Below are 12,664 nucleotides of genomic sequence, written 5' to 3'. Positions count from 1 at the left end.
GAAGAACCACAACTAGGCATGGTTTAGATGTGCTTAGTTAGAGCAAAAAATAACCACAGCCAACAGCAAAGTGAGGTGTGTGCTGTGGGTGTGAGAAATGCTCTTGGGGTGAGGAGGGAGGACTTGCAGCTTCTTGGATGCTACAGGGAGTGGAACATGCTGTTTCCTTCCACTGAAGGCCTAAGATACTACTAAGTGGAACAGAATTCCCTAGCCCCCTTACAGGATGTACAACGGGGTGTGGCTCTCTGTTCAGCTGCCCCAAGCTGAAACCCCTTATGGGAAGGAGAGCACACAGACAGGCAGGTGCAGGAACCAGGGTGAGCACTTTTGGGCCCCAGCCCCATGACGGCATATAGGAGTCGGTGTCTGTGACTTCCAAAGCCCAAGTAGGCACTGAAACAGTGCAGTCTTTCAGCCTTGCCATCTGTGGACAGCTTAAGCGTTAACCAGCTTAGTGGACCCTCTCCCTTTTTGCCAGGGCAGAGGGCCAGTGTGACAGTTTCCTGTATCCTGAGCTCTTGTCCAGCATCCCGGAAGAATCAGGTCACACATGGATTTGCAGGATGAATGCAGGGGTTTTATTGAGTGGTGGAGGTGGCTCTAAGTAGGATGGCTGGGGAGCTGGACAGGGGATGGAGTGGGAAGATGATCTTCCCCTGGAGTTTGGCCATTCAGGGGCCAGTTTTCAGATCGTCTCCAGTCGAATTCCTCCCAATGTTCCTTCTCTTCTCTCCTTCTTTACCATGCTGTTCTGCCATTCGTGTCTGCTCATCTTCTTGTCTCCCTGTCTGCTTCTGGAGCCTGGAGCCTGGGGTTCAGGGTTTATATGGGTACAGGATAGGGGACATGGCAGGCCAAAAGGCAACTTTTTAGGGATGAAAACAGGAATGCCCGTCCTCATTTAGGGCCATGGGTATCCAGGCTAGAGGGTGGGGCCTTTGCCAGGGAACCACCCTCTTCTACCCAGCATTTCCCTGTCTCCTGTCCATATCATAAGGATCTGTGGAATGCCTACTAGGACTAGGGGTCCAGGGCACAACTTCTGATAGGCACTGTGTGGGTCCTTAATGAATACCTCACCAACAGGTAGGACGGGAGCACTCTCAGATGGATCTTTAGACTCCACCTCGGCTATCAGGGAGTGCACTTTTTTCCTGAAGCCTTGGGTTGATTCCTGGGATGGGACATAAAGGCAGCCATCCCAAACTGTTCTCCTGTGACTTGCAATGTTGACTGTCTTGGCCCCTGCGCAGGGTTCTAAGACTTGAAGGATATCCAGAGGCCCTGATCAGGAAAAGAATAATGAATCCTACAATGAGCAGAAAAGACATTGAGGGCAAGGCAGCTAGGGCTCCAGCCCCATCTGTCCACCTCTCTTTCTAGGGTTTATAACAATACATTCTCAACACTGGCTACGTAGTCAAGTTTTCAAAAATCCTGATGGCCGGGCCCTACCTAAGCCCAATGACATCAGAGTGTCTGGGGGCATGTCCCGGGGAATCAGTCTTTCCTCCAAAGTTCTACTGGTTATCCTTCTATGCAGCCAGGGTTGAGGGCCACTGGTTTAAAGTAACTTGAATACATTCCTGTTCTGCAGGAGCACCGGAAATAATCTACATAAGAGAAGGCTTATTGGTTGTTTTCTAATCAGATGAAACAGGACTCAGGGATGATGCCTCCCCCTAACTTCCCCACCACCCCTATTTCTCTGCCCCACCGCCCCCCTCCCATCAATTTGCCAGAGTCACAGATAATGCCCTAGCTCTCTGGAGAGCTTTCTAAGCCAGCGCACAATAAACAGGTTTAAACAGAACTAGAACCCCAAAGGCTGACTCATCTATGATGTCAAAATGAACCAAACACAAGCTCTCTTCAAATATTTAATCAGTTTGGAGACCTCTGCCTTCCAATCCAATTGGGTAAAAATTCTAAAGAAAGCAAGATTAAGGGGTCCTCAAAGAAAACATTGGGCTAAAATGGAGAGGAGACTGGGTTTGGGAAGACAGAACATAGCATGTGTCTGAAGGCCTTTTGAAGGAATTCTACGACATATTTTTTAAAAATACTCAAAATGAACAAGACAGGATTAAACCGTTATACAAATTTAAGGACAACTGAAACTTCTTTTATGGTTGAAAATACCAGGCGTGGTTTTGAAACACAGTCTCTAAAAACCCTTCGATCCTGCTGTGGTTTGTTTACATAGCCTTCTCTGTGTACGCAAAAAGCAAACTAGCTACTCCCAGCGTTCCCCGCCAGCTCCCGGGTCTTTGCAAAGCAGTAACACAGTGAGAGAAGGAGTGGAAGAGGTGAAGAGGTGACAGCAAGCTGTTCACAGTCTTTGAACATAGACTCAGACCCCCGCAAACCTAATCTATTTTCTTTGAAAATAGTGGAAATAAACTGAAGGCCTTGAAAATTCACCAACAATCTTATATCAGGGGAGCAATGATAATACTTTTTGATAACTGCGTCATAGGAACTGGGGGTGGCATGTCCTGCAGGGTGACAGGTCTGCAATAGTACAGGTGAGAGTCAGGAAGTCGGGGCCGACTCTTCGGGGAAACGTTCAGCAGGAAATGCCTAACGTCTGTGTCGCTCTCATTCTCTCTGTTATTTCCTCTCTTCTCCTGTCCCTTGGTGCCAGTGAGAGGCAGCGTCGGAGGCTCCAGCCCGAGGCTCAGAATGGGTACTGCGACACATATATCCGCAGTCGGATCACGGAGCTGCCTCTGAAGTTGATGACAGTGTTGACAGTGATCATTTCCAAGTCCAGCTGGATTTCCCGGGGCCCTTTGATGGGGCGTGTCATCACCAGGGTGGCACTGATGGGGCCCGTTTGCTATGGACAGAACCAGGGGACACCAGTGAGAAAAGGCCTCCATGGTGGCCCTGCAGCCCCACCTGGGCGCTCTCTTGCCTCCGTCAGTCAAACTGGCACCCCCTCAGTGCCTCAACTGTGCCATGCTCTTTCCCTGGCTTTGCCCACTCTCCACCTGGCTCTTTTCTGCAAACCCTTCAGGTCTTATCTGAAAGGTCACTTCCTAAGAGGAGCCTTCTCTGATTCCCCAATCTAAGTCAGGTCCCCCTGCGACCTCTGCCGCTGCAGCCTCTACTTTATACAGGATGGATAGCATTTATGAGCATGCATGATTGTCCGCACTGTCTACCTGATCCGTGCCTGATATCTAGGCCCCCACTAGGCTATGAGTTCTGTAAGAACAGGTACGGTACTGGGGTCAGGCTTTTCACCACTGAGTCCCCCTAGAAGCCAGCGTGGTGCCTTGAACACAGAAGGTGTTCAGAAAATATATATTGAATGATGAACGAATCATTGATTGAAACTTCTACATGGCTTAGGGCTGTCACTTCACCTCTCTGGGGCTCATCTCTAAAATGAGGGTTTGGCATTGAGTACACATGGACACAAAGAAGGGAACAACAGGCACCAGGGCCTGCTTCACGGTGGGAGGCAGGAGGAGGGAGGGGCTAGAAAAACTACCTACTGGGTACTATGCTTATTACCTGGGTGATGACATAATATGTACACCAAACTCCTATGACACAGTAATTTATCTATACAACCAACATGCACATGTACCCTTGAAAGTGGAATAAAAGTTTTAAAAAATGTTTCTGAGGAAAAATAAAATGAGGGTTTGGACCAGATCAGTAATTAAAAAAAAAAAAATGGCATCAAAAGCTACTGGAACTTTTTTTTAAAACTAACAATTCTAGGGGCCCATTCCAAGATTTTCTATGTCAGTATATTTTTAGGTGGTGCCTGGGCAAGGTGGAATTTAAGAGCCCCCCTCTAGACACCCTAGAGTCATCACCAGCTTCACCATTCTGTAACCTGATCACTGTGGTCCTAATAATTTCACGTGACCTCTCTCCTCCACTGAGTCTTTTTCTAAAACTTTCAAGGAGGAAGGCAGAGAGGAATGACATCTACTGAGCACCCATCATGTGTGAGGCACTCTTCTAACCATGTTTATGTACATCTGCTTATTTAATCCTCAAAAAATGGCCAGGCACATGGCTCACAATTGTAATCCCAGCAGTTGGGAGGCCGAGGTGGGCGGATCACTTGAAGCCAGGAGTTTGAGACCAGCCTGGCCAATATGGTGAAACCCCGTCTCTACTAAAACTAGAAAAATTAACGAGGTGTGTTTGCAGGTGCCTGTAATCCCAGCTACTTGGGAGGCTGAGGCACAAGAATTGCTTGAACCTGGGGGGCAGAGGTTGCAGTGAGTAGAGATCGCACCACTATACTCTACCCTGGACGACAGCGAGACTCCGACTAAAAAAAAAAAATTCTCGTAAAACCCTGAAAGGCCTTGCCACTCAAAGTGTGGTCCCTGGACCAGCAGCACGGGCATCACCAGGGAGCTTCTTATAAATGCAGAATCTCAAGGCTAGGATCTACTGAGCCAGAATCTGTAGCTTTAACACAATCCCCAGGGCTTTGTGTGCACATTAATTATTGAGAAATATTGATCTAAAAGCACAGGACACAGGTTGGCGGCGGGGGGGGGGGGGCCTGGCTGTCCTTGTCTAAGTGCTGTATGAAAGGTATGACTCATTACTCCCCCATTTTATAAGTAAGCAAACTGAGGTCCCATGAGGTTAAATAATTGCTTAGGGTTACCCAGCTAGTCTTGGGCAGGGCCAAGGGCTTCCATTCGGGTATTTCTGACCCCAAGCCCCAGGCTTTTTTCACTGCACAGCAGATATCAGAAAAGGCTGATGTGTGTTTCACTTCTTCCTAGCACCGACCTAATGAGAGATGCTCGCGGTCAGTGCAAGGGACAGAGATTGGCACTGGTAGAGGAAAGAGCGTGAGGAAGAAAAGGGATGGGCTGGACAATCACTTCCCATACACTGCAGAGCCCAGCCCTGTGCCTAGAAGCTGAAAGCAACAGTCTCTGTGAAATAAAGGAATCTAGCTGGTTTAAAGCTACACTAGATGTTTTATCTGTCTCCATAAAGTGAGGGCGCCCCATAAAGCTCTGAACATCCCCAAGAGCCACCACAGGTAAGACAAGGGTGGGGATGGCAGACAGGTGCAGGCCAGGCGCCGGGACCTCCCCTATCCATGAGGCTATCGGCAGCCTGACAGCCACACAATTTCCTCTTGGCACTGGTTTCTCCTGTTCCCGTCAGCATCCACGTTATTGGCACCTCCTCATGCAGAAGACCTCTTGGACTTCCTCGTCAGCCCTTACGAAACCTGAGCCCTGGGCCAGGACTTCAGAGGGTAAAGCCACACAAGGAAATGCCTGCAGCCTTTACATATACAAATATCTCACCAGCTTTCACTGTGTGAACAAAGACCAAGGGTTGAGAACCCCAAGCTGGAGGCAGCCCTCCGGAGGGACATCTGCAGAGGCCAAGGTCTGGAAGGGAGAAGCGGGCAAGTGCAAACTTCCAAGTTGTTCCTTTGGGCTCTCCTGGTAAATGTCTCCTGAGTATGAAAGAATCCTCAACTATCCCATTTGAAATCCTAGACTCTCCCATTTGGAAGTAACTGTAGAAGCTGGTGAGTCCAGCCTCCACCTGGGTCCACCCTACTCACAAGCACCTGGAAGAGCTCAAGTACCTGCCACAAGAGCTGAGGCCAGCCACCTCCACATTCGGCTTTTAGGGCAGAGCCAGGACATTAACGAAATAAACCCCTGAGAGCCTGTGGGCATTAGTAGCCTTGGTGGTGCGAAAAGGATGGTGATGACAGTGATGATGGTGGTGGTTATGATGCCAAGCATCTGGCTACAACCTTTCCTACCCCTCTTAATTAATCTTCATAATCCTATGCTGTAAGTAGGTTAGGGATACTACATAAGGCCACAAAACTACTGCATGCTACTAGACTTTATGGCTCCAAAAATCATGCTTCTAACCACTACACTCTCTGATAAGGTCTCTGTACCTCTCCGTTTACTCACCATCCCATGGGTCTTGACTTGACTTGAGAATCGCTACTTTGTGTCGTGTTTGCTAGGTTGTTTCCCCCTCTCTGCTAAGGTGTGTGTGGGTTCCTCCAGGGCAGAGACCACATCCTGTTTGTTTCTCCACGCTCAGTGCCTGACCTGAAGCCTCATATGCAGTGGTGCTGAATGCACACTGGTGACGGAAGAATGCACACGAATGACTGAATGCCAGTGGACTTGGCCACACTGGGAGTCGGCTGCCAACAGCCCACCAGCCATATGTCTTCTTGGCCCTGATCCCACACACACTCAGGTGTATTCTAATCAACTTGTGGGATGGCATGGTCTGACCTGTGGCAAGCAGCCACGCTGTAGCAGGCCAGCTTCCATGGGCCCTGCCACTTGATCCACGTGTGTCGTGGAGTAAGTGCATTTTGGCACAGTCTGAACCCCATGACCTTGCTCCTTCTTCTGGCCCTAATTATGACGCCCAAGCCACCTGGCCAAAGCCAATTATCAGTCCTCTTTCTAGGGCTCAGTGAGAGACAGACAGCCAATAAGGCTTATGAATGGGCTTGTGTGTGTGTGTACATGTACGCATGTGGGCATAAGTGTGTGTGTGTGTGCATACGAGTGTGTGTGGTTTGCCTTCGGGGTGAGATGAAGCTCCTCCCATGTGGTTATAATCAAATCAATGAATCTAAGGGTGTGAGAGCCTGGATGGCCATCCAGCCCCACCTCCCACACAATGCTCCAGTCCCCTGGGTAGCATTCCCAAGCTCTCCAGGGCTCAGCAGCTCACAGCCTCCTTGCAACAGTAGCAGCAACAGTAGCAGTGGCCACAATAGTATCTATACAATCATAACTGCTATTTATTGAATACTTTCTATTGTAACTGGATGTTATGCTTTTCTTGTGATCTCCATTTCATCTGAGACCCCAAAGCTGGAAGAGTAGGTAAAGCATACCTCCCCATTCTAAAGAAAAGTATAACAGCACAGATTTTTGGTGCCAGGCTGCTTAGGTTCAAATCCTGCCCTGGTGCTTAGCTCTGTGCCTCAGTGCTCTCATCTGTAAAATCTAGATGATAAAACCATCCTATATCATAGGATTCTTGTGAAGATTAAAGGGTTACTGTATAGAAAGCACTTAGAATAGTGTCTGGCACATACAGGCACTATACATGTCTTGCTGCTGATGTTATGTGTGGAGTTATTGGGGTTATACAGGACTTACAAAGCTGTGATCCAAAGCCAGATGTTTCCCTCATTCCGTCACCCTCTCCAGCCTACATACATACTTTTCTGTTTGTTTGTTTTTGTTTTTAGAGACATGGTCTCGCTCTGCCACCCAGGATGGAGTACAGTGGTGCAATCATAGCTCACTGCAGCCTTGAACTCCTGGACTCAAGTTATCTTCTCATCTCAGCCTCCAGAGTAGCTGTGGTTACAGGTCATGACACCATACCTGGCTAATTTTTTAATCTTTTTTTGTAGAGACAGGGTCTCACTATGTTGCCCAGGCTGGACTTGAACTCCCGGGCTGCAGCGATCCTCCCACTTCAGCCTCCAGAGTAGCTGGGATTACAGGCATGAGCCCCCGTGCCCAACTCTACATATATTTTATTAAACACACTTACCAGCCTCCATCTCAATCAAGAGGGGTTTCAAAAAAAAAAAAAAAAAAACTGTTCAGAGATGCAGGACCCTGAAGTTCAAGGATGCAGAAAGTGGTACCAGACTCTCTCCAGGAGAAGTCTGGAGATGTGAGCCCTGAGCTGCCCCACACCATAGTGAGGAACGGGGAATGCAAGGAGCTGATGTTGACATCCTGAAAGGCCCTTGTGTAAGGTCTGCTGCCAGGATGCAGTGACACCCTCCACCTCACTACCACCATGGAAAATCTGTATGAGACATAGCCCCAGAATTAGGGGCTGAGAGGTTTGGAGTAGCAGGTGACCAACCACAGGCCCTACTGCCCATATCAGGGACTGGTCAGTGTGAAGTCCTCAGGCAAATCTCCAAAAGACACACAAAAGCATCCTGTGAGAGCAACAGCTTTGGGGTCTCTGCTCCTGAGGGAGCACCAATGCCTGGTTACAATGGCTACAATCGGGGAGGAGCCTCACTCTTCCAGCCTTACCTTTTCTACCACCTGCTCCTCTCCCACCAGCCCTGGAGGAGCCAGGGCCAGCACTACTGTTACTGGGAGGGTGAGAAGAGGGCAGGGCAGAGGCCAACCACACCCCTTGCCTGCTCTGAACTAGGAGACAGGGAGAAACTTCACAGTGGGTAAGAGACAGAGAGGTTGAAGTTTCCATTTAAACTAGCACAGACTTTTGACGTGAGAGAATGAGACAATCCAATAGAAATGGAACATGCCTGTGAATCCTAGGGAATTGACATGAGATGTAACCCAGGTGCTCACAGGTTTGATCCAACAGCATGAGAAAAAGAAAGTCATTGACTGTTTCACCCCCACCACCAAACTCCGCTTCTTTGATAAAAACAGTATTCCAGACAGGGCACTAAGTGGATGATCTCATCTAATCCTAAAGTAAACACTCATCTAGAGGTCCAGAGAGGTTAGGTCACATCATACAATTGTTAAATTGTTAAACTGTAGAAGACATGGCTCCAGAGCTCACATTAGAATGACTGAGTTGTTTCCCGGGGATGGTCCCGCAGCTTCAGACAGCATGGACCCTCAGAAAGCCAGCCTTATCCAGAAGACTTCTGTCTTCCTGCCTTGTGGCCCATGACTTCATAGGGCCCAGTCTCTAATGAAAGCATATAAACTCCCATGAACCTGTCCTTTTCAATATGGCTCCCCGCAGTGACCCTGGAAGATCACAGCAGCCTCTGTTAGAAATGCAGATTCCTGGGTGTGGTATGCTGAATAATAGCCCTCCAAAAGATGCAAGTCCTAATCCTTGGAACCTGTTCCATTATAAGGAAAAGGGTTTTTGCAGATGCGATTAAGAATCTGGACAGAGAGATTATCCGGATTGTTTGAATGGGCCCTAAATCTACTCACAGGTGTCAATATAAGAAGGAGACAAAGGGAGATTTGATACACACAGAGGAGGAAGAGGAGGCAGCGTGACCACAGAGGCAGATATTGGAGTGATGTAGCCACAGTCAAGAAGGGCTGGTGGCCCCCGGAAGCCGGAAGAGACATGGAACGGATTCTCCTCTAGAGCTTCCAGAAGGAGCACAGCCCTGCTGACACCTGGATTTCAGCTCAGTGAAACTGATTTCAGACTCCTGGCTTCCAGAACCATGAGAGAATAAACTTCCCTTGCCTTAAGCCACCAAGTTTTTATTTTTATTGTTTTTCAGAGACGGGGTCTCCCTCTGTTGCCCAGATTGGAGTACAGTGGCGTGATCTCAGCTCACTGCAGCTTCGACCTCCTGGGCTCAAGCAATCCTCCCATCTCACACCACCTCCCTGCCACACCGCCCCAGGTAGCTGAGACTACAGGTGCCTGCCACCATGACCGGCTAACTTTTTTTTTGTAGAGACAGAGTTTTGCCATGTTGCCCAGGCTGGTCTTGAGCTCCTGAGCTCAGACAATCTGTCCACCTTGGCCTCCCAAAATGCTGGGATTACAGGCATCAGCCACCGTGCCTGGCCTGCATAGTAGGTACTTAAGAAATACTTGTCACATGGGTTGGTGGAAAAATGGAGACGTGAATGCCTCTCCAACAGAATATTAGGAGAAAAGAGACCTAAGATTGCATCTTGGCCTCACTTCCCATTTCACAGATGAGGATCCTGAGGCCCAGGAGGAGAAGCATCTTCTGCAAGACTACACAGAAAGTGGTGGAAACCAGGACCTTGAACCACACCCTCCACTCTTCTCTCTGCATACCTGTCCCCCTAGCTCCACTCTTACCTGCTTGCATACAGCATGTTCCTAGGAGAGACAGCACAAGGCCACTGTGACAGATGGCGTCCCCACCCCCCACTCCCTCTTACCCGCATGTAAAATTCTCTGCCCTCATTCCCAGATTTGATCTGGAAAATGTAATAGGCCCCAGGGTAGCGGGTCGTGGCTTGCATTTGGAAGATGTCAGCGGGAACAGAGCGTCCTGACACCACGTCCATGTCCCGGTACAAGATGGTAAAGGGCTGGTCTCTGCAGCCAGGGTTCTCAGCAGGACACATACAGCGGCTGTGGAAAGGGAAATCATGTGAGAACTCAAGAAATCCATTCCAGGTGCTGGTCGTGCCTACTTCCTCTCTTAAAACACTGAAAATGAGGCTACCCCATTTTTAGCATCCAAATGCCATAACTGTAGAATGTCTCTGCTCCTGGCTTGAGTCTAAAAACTTTCCAGCATGTAGGCAAGCTCTGTTTCCTAGAGAATGGACTTTTCTCACCAATCAGATGTTCTGGCTACTAAATAGAATATAAACCTTAGATCTCTGGTTTGCAGAACATTAGAACACTCTCCAAGATACTTTACATTTGCCATGCAGGCCAAATATGCCGCTCCAGCCTGGGCGGCAGAGCAAGACCCTGTCTCAAAAAACAAAACAAAACAAAACAAAACAAAAAAGGAAGGAAGAAAGAAATTTTTAAAGTAAGAAATTGGATTAACAGGTCTTGGGGATCTTTGTACATTCTCTATTGCACTCAGCCCAGTCTGCATGGAATGTAATTGAATCGAATATAATCAAATCTTGTCATTCAATAATTGATAAACAAGAGTTAGAACTATGTACAAGATGTGACATTGGACATTTTGGAAATTCAATGAATAATAAGATCCTGACCTCAGATAGTTTACTTTCTAATAGGAGAAATAAATCATAGACACAAATATCTCTAATACAACGCAACTATTAGCAGAGTGCCCTAATATAAAATCACTGACTTTTACTACCAAAGAATGCCTGTTATAGATACCCCTTGATTCACCCCAACACCCCCTTCCTCTGTCTCTGACCCTGCCCTGAGACTCCACCTAGGGGCCAGGGTTCACAATAGGATGAAGATGTCTGTTGAGACGTGCGGTGGTGGCCAACACTAGGAGTCAACCTTGCTGTGTTTCTGCCGCTCTCTAACTTCCAATCTATCCACAAAACCTGCTGGTTCTACTTCCAAAAGAGAGTCCACATCCAACCATCTCCAGGGCCTTCAAGGCACTCTTGCCTTCTAGCCTTTGCATATGCTGTTCCTTCTGATCTTCCACTCTCTATTTAGTTAAGGTCAACTCATTTTCCCATTCCAGCCCAAATGTCATTTTTCAGAGAGGCCTTTGGATTCCTCCATCTAAACCATCCATCCTACTCTTCCTTTTTATAAATTTCCATTCATTCTGAGCAGAGTATGGTGTCTCATGCCTATAATCCCAGCACTTTGAAAGGCTGAGGCAGGAGGATGACTCGAGTCCAGGAGTTCAAGACCTCTGGCTTTACCAAATATATATATATATATGCCAGGAGCACTGGCACACACCCATAGTCCTAGCTACTTAAAAGGCTGAGGCAGGACGATTGTTTGAGCCCAAAAGGTTGAGGCTTCAATGAGCTGTGATTGCACCACTGCACTCCAGCCTGGGTGGCAGAGCAAGTTTCATTTTTTTAAGGCTGCATCAAAATAGCCAAGTCAAAATATCTCTAGTGCCAAAATGGCCACAATAAAGTATCATGTGTGGCATAGAAAATCATTGTTTCCTAAAAGAAGTTTGGAGGAGGAAGTGATGGCTACTAGCTGAAGAGGACCACAAACAGCTGGGAGAGGTGGCATCTGAGCTGAAACCTGAAAGATGGGGCAGGTCTGGCTATGTGGAGATGAAAGGAATGCCTTCCATATGGCCGGAAGTATGTGCACACAAGCAGGGAGGTTGGCCATTCCTGGGCATGGGTAAAGGCATGAGCAAGTCCTGTTCAGACTGGCAGAAGCACAGGACACCTGAACTGGACAAGGAGCTGGAAGGGGCTGCCGGAGTCTGACCGGACTGGAGCCTGGAGCGAGGGAGTCACAGAGCATTGTCAGCGTCATGCCAGAGACTCCACCAGTAACTCCAGCTCAGTGCTGCAAGCTGAAATGGGTCAGCTCCCCAGCCACAGACAAGGGCGGCCTGGAAAAACCCAGAGAGAACCAAGAATAGAAGCTGGGAAGAGCAGCCTGGAGCTCTGCTCTGCCACAAACAGGCCTTACATCGGGGGTCAAAGAGCCCTGTTCTAAAGGGTTGCTTAGTAGCACAGCTCTTAGCAACAAGTGAAGATGTCTCTAAAGGACCCGACCGTCCCGGCATTATCCTCTCTTTTGCCAATTTGTTATCAAAGTGGGAACCACTGGTAAGCCATGAATTCCTCTCTTAGAGGCTGTATTCTGAGAGGGCAGGATGGGGGTGTCTGATTCATCCTTTTATCTCCCATGCTGCGGTTTGGTGTTGCTCAAGGGAAGTCAATGTGTGAACATTTGGAAGATAGGAGGCCAAGGAGGAACTGAGATGGTTTAAAAAAGGGATAAAAGAGAAGGAAAAGGAACTGCTACTATGCCAGGAACAGAAAGCCACTGTCCTACTGCGTTCACCTTTTGGAAATTGTCTTAACTTTAATTCTCTCAACTCTAATGTTTGCCATCTGGTGATTTAGTAAAATGTTGACCAAGATGATGTCAGAAACTTGATTAGAGCCAATGAGAGAACTCTCCAGCACCTCAATACTCAACTCTCCAGCACCTCAATACTCAACTCTCCAGCACCTCAATACTC

At 48.1% G+C, this 12,664-nt stretch overlaps 1 protein-coding gene across 5 annotated transcripts in view; it reads right to left on the bottom strand.

Annotated features, from left to right (window-relative positions):
- Positions 1 to 1,870: 1,870 nt before the first annotated feature.
- FBLN5 (fibulin 5) overlaps positions 1,871 to 12,664 on the bottom strand; it is an 83,115-nt gene continuing 72,321 nt past the window's right edge. For 3 of the 5 annotated variants that reach the window (XM_032179859.2, XM_058429569.1, XM_058429568.1), the window contains 2 exons: positions 9,915 to 10,110; positions 1,883 to 2,845 (listed from right to left, as the gene is read on the bottom strand). In XM_032179859.2, coding sequence (XP_032035750.1) covers positions 2,684 to 2,845; positions 9,915 to 10,110 — 358 coding nt within the window. In that variant the 3' untranslated portion in view covers positions 1,883 to 2,683. Of the gene's footprint in view, positions 2,846 to 9,914; positions 10,111 to 12,664 lie in introns of all 5 variants that reach the window. The other 2 variants (XM_032179858.2, XM_032179857.2) reach the window with 1 other exon arrangement.

The sequence above is a fragment of the Hylobates moloch genome, unplaced genomic scaffold (assembly GCF_009828535.3).
Source record: "Hylobates moloch isolate HMO894 unplaced genomic scaffold, HMol_V3 SCAFFOLD_16, whole genome shotgun sequence".
NCBI classification, from domain to species: Eukaryota; Metazoa; Chordata; class Mammalia; order Primates; family Hylobatidae; genus Hylobates; species Hylobates moloch.
The sequence above is the reverse complement of the archived record's forward strand: the minus strand, read 5'-3'. Positions and strand labels throughout refer to the sequence as shown.